This window comes from Rhinolophus ferrumequinum, chromosome 3, assembly GCF_004115265.2.
Source record: "Rhinolophus ferrumequinum isolate MPI-CBG mRhiFer1 chromosome 3, mRhiFer1_v1.p, whole genome shotgun sequence".
Classification (NCBI taxonomy): domain Eukaryota; kingdom Metazoa; phylum Chordata; class Mammalia; order Chiroptera; family Rhinolophidae; genus Rhinolophus; species Rhinolophus ferrumequinum.
Genome location: NC_046286.1, coordinates 22,386,418 through 22,405,525, shown reverse-complemented (window position 1 = coordinate 22,405,525; position 19,108 = coordinate 22,386,418). Strand labels below are relative to the sequence as shown.

The 19,108-nt window shown below is 36.6% G+C and overlaps 1 protein-coding gene across 2 annotated transcripts in view; it reads right to left on the bottom strand.

Annotated features, from left to right (window-relative positions):
• Positions 1 to 7,897, bottom strand: part of HCRTR2 (hypocretin receptor 2) — a 94,860-nt gene extending 86,963 nt beyond the window's left edge. Inside the window, exon 1 of one of the 2 annotated variants that reach the window (XM_033102636.1) lies at positions 7,311 to 7,897. In XM_033102636.1, the coding sequence (XP_032958527.1) occupies positions 7,311 to 7,533 (223 nt within the window). In that variant the 5' untranslated portion in view covers positions 7,534 to 7,897. The remainder of the gene's footprint in view (positions 1 to 7,310) is intronic. The other variant, XM_033102637.1, reaches the window with a different exon arrangement.
• Between the last annotated feature and the right edge of the window lie 11,211 nt (positions 7,898 to 19,108).

Sequence of the window (19,108 nt, the reverse complement as noted above, 5' to 3'; positions counted from 1 at the left end):
GGTACTATGGCATAGCCTATTTATTTAGACCAATAAAACTCTCATAAAGATATGTCTACAGAAAGAAACTATGATGATTGAAAGGACTTGAAGTATTCTAGGACTTGTAACAGTAACTTCTTATTTTACATTAAAACTTTGGAACTCTTTTGTATTTTCTTTTTTGTGAGGTTTGTGAATTTAGTTACTGTGTATCTATGGGCAGATGTTGCCAAAATCAGGTACTAGACATCATTGCTGAAGGCCAAAGATAGCTAGCCTCCCTTATCTTAACCTCTTCTAATACAGAAAACACAAACTTTCCACAAGCTGACACACAACCCTTTGATATGTCCATGTACTCAAATTTTTCTTCTAAAGGATTTTAAATCGCTTCAAGTACTTTAATTTTTTTCACTAAATAAGACCTACCTGAAAGATTGTTGTGAAGAGTAAATGAGATGATGTATGCCACATGTCTTCTGGAGAGTGAAATGCTACATAAATATTAAATATAATATTAATATGTATTTAATAATGAAAGCAAATTACTGGAAAATAGTCAATCACAATAATCCTAAAATATTTTAAAGAATGAAGTACATATTTATTCTGAACAGTTTGTTTTTTGTTTCTGAGAAAACAGTTCTATTGGCAAGGAATTTACTGCTATATGAAATTTATATCAAATATATTTACTTGGTTAAGAGGTCATCTCTCATTGAGAACAAAGGTGAAATGAATAAATTCACTCCTAAGAGTCAGCTATTTAAAATACAGGTTACATATGTCAGGTATTTTATCCAATAGCATCTCAAAAGATTCCACTGTCAGTATATAAAGGTCATTTTATGTCTACTGTGATAGGTTATGCCTTTTTGAACATATATAACACCTTATGTTTTAGGAACACTACTGTGTGATATAAAGATTGACTTGTTCAGTCCAATCAATAGAAACTGCTGATTGTTTTTTAAACATTAATTATGTTGGGAAAATAAAATAAAACGCATGTAGGGGCTTGAAAACTGAAAAAGAAAATAAAAAGATCATTAGATTATCTGAAATATTCAATGTTTAGATTCTCAGTGTTAATTGTGTCTAACGATTGCACCATAAATGACAAAATGATCCTCGGCCACAATTATCTAACATTTATCCAGTGAGTCACCCCCCTGAACCGGCAAAAGCATTTTTGGCAGCACCTATACTACCTGGAAATTTTCTCTGGTAAAGTAACTTTAGTCTGACCTTGACTAACTTATCAAATGAGCTCATACTCACAGCTGAACTACCACGAGAAATACCATGACGACATGCCAGAACAACTCCGTAAATTGTCTAGAGGGCACACCTAAGCATCATTGCCACTTCCTTTTCCTCTGTGTTTTTAATCAGAATTAGAAGCAAGGGAGAAAGTATGAAGTAATAGAACCCAAGGGGACCACAGAATCTGATAAATTTGTATATGAAACCTAGTGCTGCTATTTATTGTACGACTAAACTTTGGAATAAGTTAAACTGGCTTTTGGAATTTCATTTTTCTCATTTGTAAAAGAAAGCTATTAATCTCCTCATTAAACATTGGTTATGAGGCATCAGTGAAATATATATATTCACTGTGGAACGTGGCATATAGTACTCGATAAATTTTCTTCGTTCACCTCGGCAGTGAGAAAAGGAACTGGAGATGAATACCCTCAGCTTCACCTATCACAGGCCTTGACGGAACCTCCCCAGGGAGCCATTGCTTACTGGAGCCACATCACTAAGGGTGTGGCATATGTCAGAATGCTACAAGAAAAAAGATGGAAAGATGTTCCCTGAGCAGCGAAATAACACCGGCAGTGGATACTTGTGAAACTTGAGTTGCTGAGCGAGATTCAGGGACTTTGGAATGCTAACATCGCTGCAGTATCTGAGGATTTGCAAATACGTTCTAAAATATGAAAATATGAAATAATACAAATTCATATACATATATACAAAATTCATATATATATATATATATATATATATATATATATATATATATCTCCTAATAAAATCAAGAAAAAACTTGAAACTGGAATGCTGCATTTGTATTTGAATGTTATATTTGGCCTCTTTTGAAAATTGGTATCATGTTCATTATTTTACTTCTGTCATAATTTTTTTCAAATATAGGAAGCCTCCATTACATTCAAATTACCAGTAGCACATGTTATCTTATTAGTGTCTATCCATGATAAAGGTTGGTATTATCTATGAGACAGACATTTAAAAAGTTATCACTGAGATATTGTTCAAGTCGAAAACATGACTTGTTTTACCTGGTAAAACTAAGTTGTTATGGTTTTAGTAAAAATGGACAGGCATCAATTTAATTCTTATTCAGATAAGCATGTTTTGCATTCTGTAACTAAAAACATACCGGTTTAAAGCTTACTGGCCATATTTATACTACCTTTTACAGTCACTATTCATGACTTCTGTGGAGTCCTGGCAGAGATTAGTAATGTATTATCTCTAACCTCTTCCTGCTTCCTGTGTAGGAAACGGTGGGTTTACAAACACCCGCGAAGCTGAATTAGACATTAGATGAAGCAGAAAAAAATCTCTTAGGCTTAGAAGTAGTGAGAATTTGTAACTCTGCCATTTCCATGTCTGGGACATAAGATTAGCTCTGTAAGAAGCAATCTTATTACAGAGGTTCCTCCCATCCCACCCACCCAACTTAGCTTAACTGTTATTGGGTAAATCACTTAATAGGCAGTGTGCTTTAACTGAGTTAAATCAACATATTATCAGTGTGTGTGTCTGTGTGTATGTGGGCGGTATTTAAAACATTAACAGGGGTAGACCAACCAATTAACAATTTAAAAACTCAGTGAATGGTACCCAGTGCAAGCAAATTTAAACTGTGAGAGAGAGAAAAAAAAATATTATGATAGGAATGACTTTTACAGAGAGATGGGAAGGCATTATTAAGTAGTTAGTTAAAAGGCACTAAACACACCTGTTAGGGGATGGGGTGGGTGGAGGTGGTATGGGAAAGCAGAGTAATGTGCCAACTCCATTTTGCTAATAGCTTTTAGGAAAACACTCAATTGAAAAAAGGCTAGAACAGAGGCCATAAAGAGATACAGAAACACAGAATGGCCATGGAGACAGACGATGGCTGCAAACCACATCAGGGAGAGACTTCAACAGTACGAGTGAAGGACTAGAAATGGGCATTTAGTGTTTACTATGTATTGAGGGGGAAAATATATGGCACTATACATGTATATTTTTTCCCTCAATACACACTACATATACACACACACACTATATATATATATATATATATACACACACACACACACACAGTGCACTACATATATATATATGTATATATATATACATGCAAATATATATATATATATATGCATATATATATGCAAAAGATGAATACAAGTCACGTTTGACTTCTGTAATTACAAGAGGTTCTCAAAGTGGTTGCCATCAGTGTCCAGACACTTCTGATTATGGCGCTTGAGCAATGTTGACCAAAGTGCCCACTTGTATGCATTTTTTTTGCCATATGTATAAATATATATATTTCCACACATCTACTGCATGCATACATACATATATATTTGTGTGCATATATCTATATATTATATCTTCGTAAGGTCTCTACAAAGCAAGCATTATCAGAGTTAATTTTCAATTGAAAAAAAACTGACTTGGAGAGTTCAATAATTTATGAATGGTCACACAAGAAGGGAGAAGCATAGCTGAACTGATGTAATCTGTTGAATATTCTCATTTTCATATGGGATAACAACAGGAAAGATAGAAACAATCCAGGTAAAAATTAAGATTTTTTTGAATGCAGAAGTAAGAGAGGCAGAGAATTTCTCATTTCCTCCAAATGTTTAATGTTTGAACTGACTGGAATCCATCTGTATATCCAGCTTCAAATCAAGGAATAAGCAAGAATTACATTAAATATATTCCTTTTAGTGTCCCCAAGAGTTCTCTTCCCCCAAACACATTGATTTTAAAAATGTAATATTGTTCAAAATACACTGGTCAAATAATTGGAGGCATCTACTTGGCTATAGTGCAAGATATACTTAGGAATAGGCTGTATGGGGCATAATTTTAAAGATACTAGAAAAATACTGCTTCCAAAAATAACCATCTTCCTCCCTAGGACTTAAATTCTATAGTTAAAACTGTGTGCCTTTTATTAGAACACATATACCTATAAAATTCTATGTAGAGTAACATTTGTTTTATTTTGAAAATGCCACTTTTTTTTTTGCCAGGAAACTGCCTTCCATCTCTGGAAACAAACATCTGATAGTGGAGAGGGGGCATAAGGAGAAAGAGGAATTGTGGAGACAAGAAAATAAGGTGGGGATGAGCAAGACTTGGTCATTCTGCTCAGAGCGTATCCAGTTACATCACTTTACTAAAGGACACTGTGGGAGAAATGACTTCTAACTGGTATATTATATGTGTAAGTTCAATAAGGTTGAGATTTCCCAAGTAGTCAGTTACATGCAAGTGCAAATGGTGAATGGACCTGAAGGGTCAGTGATTACATCTGCTGCCTATACGGTGGTATTTCACCTTCAAAACTAACGATGCATCTTTATCTTGCACAAATAATGTGATTTCTTGTCCTGACACTTTTTGAATAAAATTATTTATACCAGAGCGGCAAAAAAAAAAAAAGGCAATTCTTAATCGAATCCATTTTGCAAATTTGACAGTGACATCAAAGAGCAGGAAGTGGCTTGTGAGTAATGACACTGCTCATTTGTTTAAATGTCAAACGTAACCTCATAAACTTTCAGGGAATATGTTTGTAAGAATGGGTATCAGTTTAGCCAGAGAGGATTTCAGTGTCAGTCAGTGCTGAGGAAAACAGCTGTCAGTATCTTAAGAGCAGAGTGTTTTGAGTAAATCTTTCTTTTTAAGCTAAACGGGATTGGCCATTTCAGCACTTAGGGCTGTGGACAGAGCTCTCTTTATTAACATAATGAAACAAGTTCGTCTCACTGTAGAGGTGTTTCCTTCTTGAGTTTAAAACACTCCCCAGACTAGAAAGCATGGACCCCTAAACCATTCAATTAAGATATAAAGACTATGCAGGTCTTTGCAAAGGTCTGTGCAAAGCCAGGATGAAACAACAGCAAAGAGGTACAAATTTTCTCACAGAGCATAAGCCTGAAAGAAAATTAGAGAAGGGAAATATAATGATTTGTAGTTAAACATGTCAAAATTTTACTGCAATGCAATAACATTCTTCTCTGGATAGGTTTTGGTTGGAGAGAATGATAGAGTCATTAACCCCTTGTGGTAATTTATTAACAGTGGACACAGATGCCGAAGAGAACAGGAAACACATTTAACAGCTTGCAGACAACCAGGAGCAAATAATTCATTTTTTATATGATTTCTAGCTCTAGAGTAGAATATCAATGGGGAATTCTGGAATCTGAGGTCAAAAGAAATGGAATTGAATCTGAATCATGTTCCTTAACAAGTCATTTCATTTCTCTAAGCCTTGCTTCTTTTTCTATCAAATGTGGGTCACTTTGAGGTTTAAGTCAGACGAAAGGGTCTGGCACACAGTAGGTTCTTAGTAGATTTTCAGTTTGGATCATTCACTTATCATTAAGTGTTGGCATAATGCAATGAAATGTTGCTATACAAGTGGTCATGTGTCTTAATAGTTGTAATGCTAAGGAATAGATAACAAGTAGAAGGGAAACAAGAAAGATATAACTATTAACAGACATATTCTTATAACAAAGGACCCTAATCATGTGTATTCCACCTTTTTTGCATCCTCAAAAGATTCTCTTTCTGTCTAACCTTAAAAAAAAAAAGAAAAATAGGCTGAAAACAGTACAGAAAGAGCAAACTAAAGTTCTCAAAGAAGTCTTAGCCCTCTTATCAAATACCATTCTACCAACTTTCTCCAGAATGCCTCTCAATCATATATATCCAACTACTCTGCCTGCTGAATTGGTGAGAGACTACTTTGAATGTTTCCTGCCCAGACTGACACATTTGGGGAAAGAAGGCAAAAATGAGGTTGGTGCTGAAAACCTGGTAAGTTTTTCCACTACAGCTACAAATTATTTGCTTTGGAATTCAAAGTCTCCCATCCTATCTCACCTCACTCATCTTCTTCCCTTTTAATAACTGAAAGTCCAGAGCATCTGCTCCTCACCTCCCCCACCCCCTTCTGTCATTTTCAACAGCCATTCCCACCACACTGCCCTCTACATTTGAAACACCTCCCACTCTCCATTCATCAAGGTACATGCTCCTTCCATTCACAGTTCATGGTAAGCCCTCCCGTCCCTCCCTTCCAAAACTCCTTTTCCTTAAGTGGATTCCTCAGCTGCCTTCATAAACTCCAGCTACCAAATTGCTATTGCATCCTCTGTCCAACCCTCAAAAATTATGCAGAGGTGGGGAGTGGGGAGGAAATGTATGTTTGCAAGCAAAGCTAGATAAGGACAAAGAGAGAGAGCCTACCATTAAGCTTGGTCTCCTCTTTGGGGAAAAAAAAATAGGTACCAATATTTCCCCAGCCTGGCAACAAGCACGCTCTGTGGGGGGGAGGTATATAGATATAGATATAGATATAGATATAGATGGAGTGGATGAATGAATGACGAATGAATGGATGAATGATTGGGATCTCTTTGGTACTTTTCTCAAATGCCCCTCCTTCCTCGTGCTTGCTCCCAGCACTGGCATAATTCAGCTTCACTGTGTGAGTGCACCTTCCTGCTTTGCCTCTGTCTCCACTCTCTGCCTTCTTTTCATGACAACCTCTAGACAGAGCCTAAACCTCCTCGCCAAAGGTCACTCTACCTCGCTCACAAATCCTTTGTGACTTCAACAGCCTCAGCAAGCTTGTTCCTTAGAGGTACAGCTTTGCATTCTGCCAGCTTTACCTCTGCCCAAACCCCAGAAACACCCAGGCACGTTACACAAAAGGATGACTAATTTCCCCGCACTCAAAATCCACCTGGAGACCGAGTCGCTGCCCCTCTCCCTGCACTTGTAACCTAGGTGCCCGCAAAAGAAACGCGATTCCCCGCTTCTCCCTGGGAAAAAAAAAAAAAGAATCACCCTTTCTGGGCTCAGTCCTGGTTCCTAATACCAGAAAACTTTTTCTTTCTTTCTTTCTTTTTTTTAAATAGAAAAACCCCACCCTGAGAGCTGCGACCTCTTTGTTTGCATCCCAGGAGGAGGGAGGGGTCTCAGACTCTGCACCCGGGAGTGGAGGGGACGCTCCAGTCCTTTGGAGGGCTGCCGGGGACCAGACTCACCCAGGACGTTCCCAACGAGAGCCACCACGAACACGATGATGTAGCCGGCGATCAGGACCCACTCATATTCTTTCGGGTGTAGGTATTCCCTCCACAGGTACCGCAGGAATTCCTCGTCGTCATAGTCGGTGGGGTTTAAAAAGGGCTCTTGAGTTTCATTGAGCTCCGAAGCAGATGACCAGTTGCGACAAGGGGGTGAGTCCTCCAATTTGGTGCCGGACATCACGGGCTCGAGTCCGGTTCCGCTCAGTGCTGCAAGCTGCTCTTCCCTTGCCCCATGAGCACTGATAATTCGCGGTGGCAAAGGCTGCTCGGAGAGGAGAGAAGGGGCTCCAGAGCAGAAAATGACGTGAAAAGTTACTGAGCCAATGCCTCCCGAGTCTTATGCCCGGCAACTTCTGCGGCGGCTTGGCTGTCTTTGCAGTGGATGTTGCACCGGGCAGAGCGGCCGTTGAGGACCTAGCACCTGGCTGCAGCAGTGACACCCGGAGGAGAAGCTACCTCTGGCTGGGCTCAAGCTCAATTACTCCTCATTCCATCAGAGTCCGCAGCCCACAACCTCCTCCCGCGGAGGGAGAGCCGAAGCTGAAGTAGGGGGTGGGGGAAAGTCATGAAAATTATTTTAACCTGTTTCTCTGTGAGTTAAATCTGCCTCTTTTCTACTCCCCGCCTCCCATTTCTCACGTGCAGTCTCTATAAACCATACACAGACATGTGTAGGTCTCTGGACATGACAAGCATGTCAACACTTGGTTAATATAGGATTTGTTGATGCATTTGTCTCTGTGTTGTAAATATAAAAGGAATGAGGAGGAGCTTCTGTTTTCCTCCGGCAGGACTATGCAAAAGTCATTTCAGGCAAATATTGCAACGTGTTTGGTTTTGCCAATTTAGCACTTGCTGAACCTTTAAGGCTCTCTTCCTCTCCCTCTCCTCCAAACTGGGGAATGAGACCTTGTTTGAATTGAAAGAGATATTCAGCTGGAATTTGTATTTGCAACAGCCATTGTCATATGAAACACAGCAACAAATTCTTGAAGGACACCAAGAGTCATAATAGTTCATGGTGTCAAGCCAAGGAGACAATAACATACAAAACAGCATTAAACATTCTCAGCAGGATGTAGCTCTAAACGCAGAAAGGCTCTCCCCTGCTGAATACCACACCCAGCTGGTGTTTCTTCTCATTGACTCAGGACTGATATCACCTGCCATTCTCTCAGTTATTGATTTTTGTCTCTAAGAAGAGTATTTTGGGATCTGTCTGAGGGAGAGTTCAGAATCCTTCCATTCTCAATAAGCGTGATAAGAATATCACATTTGATTCATTATAATCTTGGACTTGGGAAGGACCTTGGAATCACCTAGGCTGAACTTCAGATTGAGAGTAGAGCCTCCTGATAACATTGTGGATATGCCCCCACCTGGTTTGGTTGTGATCACCATAGTTAACTGCCTCCACCATCATGGGACTGCTTTAAAGTTTAGAAAACTGTTTCTTACATGAGAACAAGGTCTTAAACTAGCACCTGTCCCTCTTAGTCTTTTACCCCAACTCCTAGTTTGTATCATGGTGCTACATGGAATGAATCTTACACATGATAATTCTTCACATATTCAAAATAAGTCTCACTGCCCCCCTCCACCATCCATATTCCCTATGTTTACTTTTTCTCCAATGATTTTCACTATCTCTACAACCTATATTTGCCTGGTCTTCCTTTAGACAATTGTCAATATCTTGCATAATATGTTACTGAGAGGAAAAACAGCAATCTGTTTTGGGTCTTGCCAGTACACAATGTCTACTATTGTTTGGATGCAACCAATGTTTGTATCTAATTATTTTTTCAGAAGTCACAATACACTGTGGGTTCATATTGAGCATTTACTCAATCACCCACCCCCTCTCCCAATCATAATTCTTCACATTTGTTTTGCACACTGTGGTTTACAAAATTCTTTTATATACATTATTTTAAAACCTCTCAGGAGCTATCAGTAGCCTTGTTTTACAGATGAGGAAACTGTTCCTGGAAGAATTCAATAATTTACCATAAGTCAAGTAGTAACTCATCAGTGGCAAAACCACCCAGTTCTTCTGATCCCAGCTCGGTGCTTCTGTTATTATACACATATTGTATTTCACAAGAAATGCTATTATGGTATTTTCCCATTCTGCCCTCATCAAATTTCTTTTTAACAGAATAGGCATCTTATTTTTTTTGACAAATGTTGACATAGTTGTCCTATTCCACTTAAGTTATACAAAGTTACTACTTTCATGCATTTTACTTTCTAGAGAAGTTAGACAGAAAAAAAAATCAACTAATAAATACACACAAAAAAAGAAACATTAGGAAGAGATAAGAGCTATGATGAAAACCAAACAGGGCGAAGTAATAGTGGGTAGAGAATCCCAAAGACCAAATTAGAAATAGATGGTCAAAAGGGCCTATGTGAAGACGTGACATATAAATAGAATATCCGAATGAAATATGCATGTATTAATATAATTTTGTTAACTTGATGTTTAACCAGATCTTTTTAAACACTGACCTGTTATCCAAAGCATGAGCCATTTTTCCAGACCTCTTGTCATTGGTAAATTTGACAAGCAGGCCTCCTGTAGTTTCATGCAAGTTCATTGGTACAATTCTGCTAACTTTATCCTGTGGTATAATGTGTTCCTCTGATGTATTAACATCTGCACCTTCTTCTTTCCTATACTATAGTTTTCAAAATGGGAAAAGTAGTTGCAACTTTAGTATGAATCTATATTCATTAATGTCTGCAAATCCTTCTTATTGACAATTCATAAATATGGACCCAGTGTGCTATTTACTCAGTGCCCTTAGCTTTCCTTTTATGCCTCTTCAACTTGTCTATACTTTAATCTGCTCTTTTTAAGTCTTCATCTGCAATTAATCATCACTCTTTACCAAGTTTAAGTAAGGAGAAGTGAAACTATTTTCAAGATTTTGTTCTGTTATCTGCTTTATGTTGTGACAAGCATGGGTTTATCTTGATCCTATAAATATTCCATTTCCTTCTCTCTGTAATCGATCAGGTGATTTATTTTAAATATATGGTAATCCAATGCCATATAAAAATTCCACTCAAATCTTCAAATTATTATTGTTTTATCTTTTGCAAGTACCTTGTGAGATGATAACTATTACAGTAGTCATTTGATGTGATCTCCTTCCTTAGATCTTTTGATACCTTTTTGGACATCTGAAAAGAATTTTCAGTTCTGTGGGTATTATTATTCGCTTCAATTCAAAATCTCTCTGCTGGATGTAAGGAGAAGGATGACACCGATTATCACAAGACAGTAAAAAAACGTTCCAAATTTGTCTGGTGATGACCTCTTAAGGTTGTTGTAAGAATTAAAAGAATTGATATTTTTAGAACAGTATCTGGTATATAGAAAGTGATCTGAGAATGTCTGCTGTATAAAATTTAAAACTATATGATCTCATGGTGTGAATATCATTTGCTATACATATCAATTACTCTTTTTAAGTGTTAATATATTTTTTTAAAAAAAAGGGATGTACCTCACAATAGTCTGAGTAATTGTTTACACAGCTTATATTTTTGTCACTTTATTTTAGCTCTCCCACTAACCTGAAATATTAAAAACGAGAAAGAGAAGGAAAATAAAACTCAATACCAGATTTCTTCTTTCTTTCCGTGGTTGTGGTTAGGTTGCTCAGAGATCTCAGACTCTATGGGTTGTCTCAGATTTTACATTCTTATCTCTGATATGTAGACCATACTTACTATAGGATAACTTTATGGATCCATTTCAATAAATATTTTGAAGTATCTCAGCTGTGCCTAGGAGTTTAGCTAAGAGCTGGGGTCATAAATATCCCATAGTTCAGCCTCAATGATCTCACAGTCCACTAGTGAATTAGAAGAGTTGTAATTATAGAATCACGGTGAGTTTCCAGATCAGAGGGATGCACAGTGTCATAAAAACATGAAAGAACACCTAATTTTTAGCTTGAAGAAAATCTAACTGGATGGCTCCCTTACAGGGAAAGTCACTCCTGAGCAGGCTACTTGAAGAGAAGGAGAAGATTACTAAGTGGTTAAGTGTGGGAGTTGTTCAGATAGAGGGAACAACATCTCATAAAGACTTGGAAGCAGGAGAAAACAGAGTGTATGAGCAACAGCAAGGTAAAGAAAGCAAAGTCAGGCTTTTTCAACAATCTCTGGCAGTGATGTGGAGAATGGATTAGAGAAGGGGGAGACAGAAGATAAGGATTCTGTGTAGGTTAGTAGAATGATCTTTCTGTCACAAGGAAGGTAGTGGTTGTGGGGATTGAGGGGATTTGGTATCATTCAAAATTTAACAGTTTGAATATACATCATTTAGAATGCAGGCATCTTTTTTTGTGTTTTTTTTTCCTTCGTTGAGGAAGATTGACTACATGGAAATAGTATGTTTGAAGTTTATTGTTCTTTCTTTGTATATTTTGAAGAAAAATTGAAGAAAGAAACACAGAGGTGTTCCACTATTGACTTCCTGATATTTGAAAAGAAGTTGTTTTCCTTCCTTTTTATCTGTCAGAATGAAACAAAAGTTAACTTTGAGCAATCTCAGTAATGACTGTACTGAGCTTATTTATTCCCCAAATAAATGCATTAGTTTTGCAAGAAATTATCTGATATCTCTAGGCTTCAAACACCACATTTTCTTATAATATGGCCTAGAGCTAAATCTTTCTGGAAAAGTCTCTGAATCATGGGGTGCCTGGAAATCTATTTTTCAGACAAAAAGGGAGAAAGGGACTTCTTCTTCTCCTTCTCCTTCTCCTTCTCCCGCTCCCCCTCCTCTCCCTCCCCCTCTTACCTCCCCTCCCCACTCTCCTTCTTCTTCTTCTTCTTCTTTTTGGTGGAAAGAAAAGCAGGTTTATTCCAAAATGCCAGCGTTAAGGGAAGAGAGTGGACTCCATCTCACAAAGACTGCCTTCCCACTCTTAATACCACAAAAACGTTTCATAGACATGCAAGGAAGGGCAAAACAAAAAACAGGAGAGGTTGGTCAGGCAATTCCTGAACAAGGCACTTCCCAGAGGCTAGTGTGCCTCAGGGTCAGGAGCAGATTCCACAGGCATGCAAAAACTTCTCCCAAGTCAGCACCAGGCATGCACTACAGGCCTGGAATCGGCCTGAAATAAACAAAACCATTGAAATTGGTGGGTGTGCATAGTACATGTACAGTAAACACAGTCGTCAAAGTTTGGCGGGAGGGTAGAAAAGAAAGGAAAAAAAAAACAAGAAAGGGACTTCTGATAGCTTGTTACTATTAGGAGTAACTCTGGAGTACTGTTGCTAAGAATAAAATAACCTCCTGCCCTAAAAAAATCTTAAACATCAACAAAGTCATCTGTTGCAAAAATTCTATGAAATATTTCTGTTTCTTTTTCTTCCCACCCTTCTTTTACCCCCTCCCTTTTTTAATTATGTCTTATTTCAGATAAGGTTCTCTCTGCATCTCTTGTCTCCTATCCTGCACTATCCAGTCTGACATTTTCCCATCATGGTTCTTTGATTCAACAATATATGAAACTCCCTCTTTATTCCTATCCCATGTTGAGCACAGACAGACACTGCTTCTCTTTTATTCAGTTTTTGTCTCATGAAAAGCATAGAGGAGTGAGCAAGTACTTTATAATTCAGTAAAGCAAATGTCCTTAGGTGTACACCTAAAAGGGATTGAAAATGCAAAAAGAGACATCTACTCTATCAAAGTGGGGTCAAGAAGGCTATCCAGACGAGATATTATCTAAGCTCAGAACTGAAGAATGATAGTGGTAACCAGATTATGGAAGGGTTGGGAGAGACAGTTGGTACCAGATAGAAGCAAGTGACTTGTTTGGGAGACAACATGAACAGTCAGCACTCATAGAGGGCTTACTTAGGTCAAGCTCTGTGCCAAGCACATTATATGCATTAACAAAATTCACCTTCAGAACGCGAGGAGGCAGGTCTTATGAATTGTTATACCAATTTTACAGATGGACAAAGTGATATGTGGAGAGGTTAAGTAATTTGCCTAAGACCACACAGCTAGAAAGTGGCAGAGTCTTTGAGAAGAGCGTCATGATTCAATTACCGAAATGTTTTTTTGGCATTACTCTATTCTGTTTCCACAGTAAAGAAACAAAAACAGTTTAATATAATCAGCTATTTTCTCTATTAGTAGTAGTAATATCGCAAAGTTTTGATTCTTAAAAATCACATTTGTAAAGTTATATAAATTTCATATATATTTTTTAAAAGTTTTATTATATTTTAAGTAGTGTTGAAGAGCAGAATTACAGATGAAATTTATATATCCCTCAAGATGATATCTCCCCCAAAGTATATCCACCTCCTTCTCTGTTCTCTCAGGTATAAATGTTTTTGTCTATACTATACACTTAATGGCATAAATGTTGTCTAATTCGTCTATTCTCTCCAGAACTTAGCACAGCACTTTACATGTAGCTATTGGTCAATCTGTTGATCTGAACTGAATTGAAGGGAGGGACTCATTTTCAAAAAGTGAATATTATGTGAAAAAGTATCCATACCTGTCACCTTATGTAGAACCATGGAAATTCTCGAATGTGTAAGTATATCATGCATATTACTAAGTCTTTTGCCTGGAAAGAACTTAATTTTTTGTCTAATGTGCTACTCTATTCAATTACTCTTTCCATAGCTAAAGGTTCTTTTTCCTTGTTACAATGGCAAATGGTTAAAATAGAAAAAATAATACAGAATACAAAAATAATAATAATAATGAGTTTCAATGCAATCCTAAAGTGCAAAGTGAAACTTCTGGGGTGCTTGCCCATTCTAACACCCTTCCCTGAGAAAAAACATTAGCCTCCGCCACTCCGAACACTGGCCTCCCAAGGCAAGTGTGAGTGCAAGACCTGCCTTTCCAAATATCATTCCTTGGTCTGTATGAGATCCTGCTATACCTATGGGCCTGTGTTCATTGAGATATCCCTATGTTTTTTCCATAAATGTAATTTTTCCTTGAGCACATTTGAATGGGCTCTTCCTTGAAAATAACACTTGGATACCTGGCTGAGATAACAGAAATTTACTCTTAGTAGTAATCAGTGAGTTTGGCATATAACAATTAAGGCACACCATCTAATTTTCCATATAAAATAAATTTTCCATTTTATTGTGTTATGAAAATTAATTAAATTCTAATTTTTAAAGACTTTGATTTTTTTTTTTTTTAGAGTAGTTTTAGGCTCACAGCAAAATTGAGAGAAGTTTCACAGATTTCCCATATACCTCCGTCCCCCACACAAACACAGCTTCTTCCATTATCAACTCCACCAGAGTGGTACGTTGTTACAATTGATGAGTCTACATTGACACGTCATAATCGCCAAAGTTCATAGTTTACCTTGTGGTTCCCTCTTGGTGGTGTACATTCTGTGGGTTTGGACAAATGTGTGATGACCTGCATCCATCATTATATTATACAGAATATTTGCACTGCCCTCTGTGCTCCACCTATTCATTCTTCTGATTGTTTGGTTCAGGTGTACAAAACAATGTAATAGACATTTACACCCCTCACAATGTGATACCCCCAATCTACTACCCATTACCCATCTGACATCATATACAGCTGTTGTGATTCCATCGACTCTATTCCCTATGCTGTATTCCACATCCCATCTCTCTCTCTCCATATATAATATAGGAGAGAGTAATTATAGTTGACATTCAATATTATTCAGTTTCAGCTTCAGGTGTATAGCACAGTGGTCAGGCAAATACACAGCCTATGAAATAGTCTCCCTAATAAATCCAGTGCTCATCTGGCACCCTCTATAATCTTCACACCATTATTGATTATATTCCTCAAACTGTATTTCATATCCCCATGACAACATTGTGACTACTAATTTGTGCTGTATAATCCCATCTAGCAACCATCAGTTTCTTCCCCCTATATCTCTGAGTCTATTTCTGTTTTGTTTGTTCATTTATTCTGTTCTTCAGATTCCACATATAAGTGAAATCATATGGTATTTGTCTATCTTCATCTGACTTATTTCACTTAGCATAATATTTTCTAGGTAACTAATCATTAGAGAAATACAAATAAAAACCACAATGAGATACCACCTCATTCAATTCAGAATGGTTATCATCAATACATCAACAAACAACAAGTGCTGGTGATGATGTGGAGAAAAAGGAACCCCTGTGCACTGTTGGTGGGATTGCAGATTAGTGCAGCCATTATGAAAAACAGTATGGTGGTACCTCAAAAAATTGAAAATGGAACTACCTTATGACCCATCAATTCCACTCCTGGGTATGTATCCAAAGATATCCAAAACACTAATTTGAAAAAAAACACATGCTCTCCTATGTTTATTGCCGCACTATTCACAATAGCCAAGACATGGAAACAACCAAAATGCCCATCAATAGACGTTTGGATAAAGAAACTGTGATACATTTATTCAATGGAGTATTACTTGGCCACAAAGAAGAATGAAATCTTACCATTTGCAATGACATGGATGCACCTATTTATTCTTTCCTCCCTCCTAATCCCTGGAAACTACTGATCTTTTTACATTCTCCATAATTTTACCTTTTAAAAGAATGACAAGTAGTTGAAATTATATGCTATGTAGCCTTTTTAGATTGGCTTCTTTTTCTTAGGAAGATACACTTAGGTTCCATTATATCTTTTCATGGCTGACAGCTCATTTCTATTCTAGCACTAAATAATATTCCATTGTCTGGATGTATCAGAGTTTATTTTTCCATTTGCTTACTGAAGGACCTCTTGGTTACTTCCAAATTTTGACAACTTTGAAAAAAGCTGATAGAAACATTTCTACGCAGTTGTTTGTGTGGCCATAAATGTTCAAATCCTTTGGGTAAATATCAAGAAGGAGAATTGCTGGATCATATAATGGAACTATATTCAGTTTTGTAAGAAACATCAGAACTGTCTTCCAAGGTGGCTGCACCATTTTGTATTCCTACCAGCAGTGACTGAGAGTTTCTGTTGTTGTACACCCTCACCAGCATTAGGCATTATCAGTGTTCCAGAATTTAGCCATTCTAACAGGTGTGTAGTGGTATCTTATTTTAATTTGCATTTTACTGATGACATATGATGTGGAACATCTTTTTAAATGTTTCCTTACCACTGTGTATCTTCTTTAGTATGGTGCCTGTTAAGATTTGGGGCCCATTAAGTTGTATGTTTCCTTACTGTTGAGTTTTAAGAGATTTTTGTATATTTTGAATAACACTTCTTTATCAGATGTGTCTTTTGCAAATATTTTCTCCCATTCTGTGGCTTGTCTTCTCCTTCATTTGATGTTGTAATTCACAGAGCAGCAGTAATTAATTTTAATAAAGTCCTGTCAATGATTTCTTTTGTAGCTCATGCCTTTGGTGTTGTATCTAAGAAGTCATAGACGTATCAAAGGTCATCTAGGTTTTCTGCCATGTTAACTTCTAGAACTTTTATATTTCTGCATTTTATATTTAAGTCTATGATAGATTTAATTTTTGTGAAGGACATAGGGCCTGTGTCTAGATTCATTATTTTGCAAATGAATGTCCAGTTTTTCCTGCATCATTTGTTGAGAAGATTAACTTTGCCCCATTGTATTACCTTTGTTCCTTTGTCACAGATCACTTGACTATATAGGGGTCTATTTCTTGGCTTTCTATTTTGTTCCATGATATATGTCCCCCCTATTCTTTTTCACCAGTACCACACTTGGTTACTGTGGCTTTATAGTAAGTCTATAACCATTATAACTATTTTAAAATTCTTCTTTCCCATTGAATGGTCTTGGAACTCTTCCTGAAATTCAACTAGCCATAGATGTTATATGTTCATGTTTGAGCTCTGAATTCTATTCTACTGTTTTCTATTTCTATCATTTTACATGTATAACCATATTTTGATTACTGTAGCTTTGTAGTATGTTTTCAAATTAAGAAGTGTGAGTCCACAAATTATATTCTTCTTCTTCAAAATTGTTTTAGCTATTCAGGATCCCTTGCAGTTCCATATGAATTTTAGGATCAATTTATCCATTTCTGGGGAAAAAAAAAAAAAAGGAACTCTGATAGGGACTGCATTGAATTTGTAGATCAATTTGAACAGTATTTCTATCTTAACAATATTAAGCCCTCCAATCCAAAAACATGGGATGTCTTTCAATTTTTTTAGGTCTTTAATTACTTTCACCAATATTTTACATTTTTCAGTCCCTTCCTTGGTTAAATTTATTTCTAAGCATTTTATTATTTTGGATGCTATTTTAACTTGTGTTTAACTTGTGTTGATTCCATTTTCAGAGGGTTCATTGCTAGAGTATAGAAATATAACTAATTTTTGCATATTAATCTTCTATCCTGCATCTTTTCAGAACTCATTATTAATTGTAGCAGTTTTGTGTGTCTGAAATCTTTGGAGCTTTCTATTTATAATATTATGTCAACTGCCTAGCATAGCTTTGCTTCTTCCCTTCCAATCTTGATGCCTTTTATTTCTTTTTCTTTCCTAATTGGCTAGAACTTCCTGTACATCATTGAATAGAATAAGTGGAGTGGACCTCCTCGTCTTTTTTCTGATTGTAATGGGAAACTTTTTTGTCTTTCATCATTAAGTATCATGCTAGCTGGATGATAGTGGATTTTCATAGCTGTTTCTTTGTCCAGTTGAGGAAGTTCCATTCTATTCCTAATTTGTTGATTTTTTTTTATCATGAAAACATATTGGATTTTGCCAACTTTCTTCTATGTATGTTGAAATAATCACATGTGTATTTTTTTACCCTTTGTGCTATCACTATGATTGCACTATGATTGTATTGCACTGAATGCTTAAATTTAACCAATCTTGTTTTCCAGGGATAAATCCCACTTGTCCATGGTATACAATCCCTTTAATATTTTGCTGAATACAGTTTGCTAATATTCTGTTGAAGATTTTTTCATCTACATTTATAAGAGATATGGGTCTGTAGTTTTCTTTCTTGCAATATCTTTGTATGGTTAATATCAGAGTAGTAATAGCCTCATAGAGTACTCTGGTTTTGATTTCAGTTTTACTAGTTGCTAGCTGTTTGAAACTGAGATAGTCACTCAATAACTTAATGCTTCAGACTCCTCAATCTCTGGAACTACATACAAATTTTTGTGAGGGTTAAATAAGATTATGTGTGCTTTGTAAACTGTAAATCATAGTATCTATATTAAATTATAAGAAGTGTTGGTGTCAGTGTTAAAAATAATAGCAGGGAGTAGAAGGGTAGATTTAGAAACATATGTACCTTAACTAGGATTATTACAATTGATTTCCCTTAGTTTTCATCACAGTATCTATAAAATGAGTCACAATAATTCTAGTTGTGCTACAATAGCTACATTAACAATAATAACATAACTATAATGATATAATAATAATAATAATACATTACTAATACTACACATATTGAGTACGTATTGCTCAAGCCCTTCACATATATTACTTTAGTTATCATCACAATACCGTAATGAAGGTGTTTTATCTTCCCTCATTTCCTAAGTGAGGACGGTACCTAAAGTTTGGATAATTTTCCAAGGTCACACAATTTGGAAGTCATGGAAAATCAATTAAGTCTGTGACATAGTAATACGAATAAAGTTAGTCATTTTTTACTCTCCCCTAGGAATTGTTCTCATGTTTATGTAAATAAGATGAGTCAACTTTTGTTCAGATATTCTTCCAAAACTTT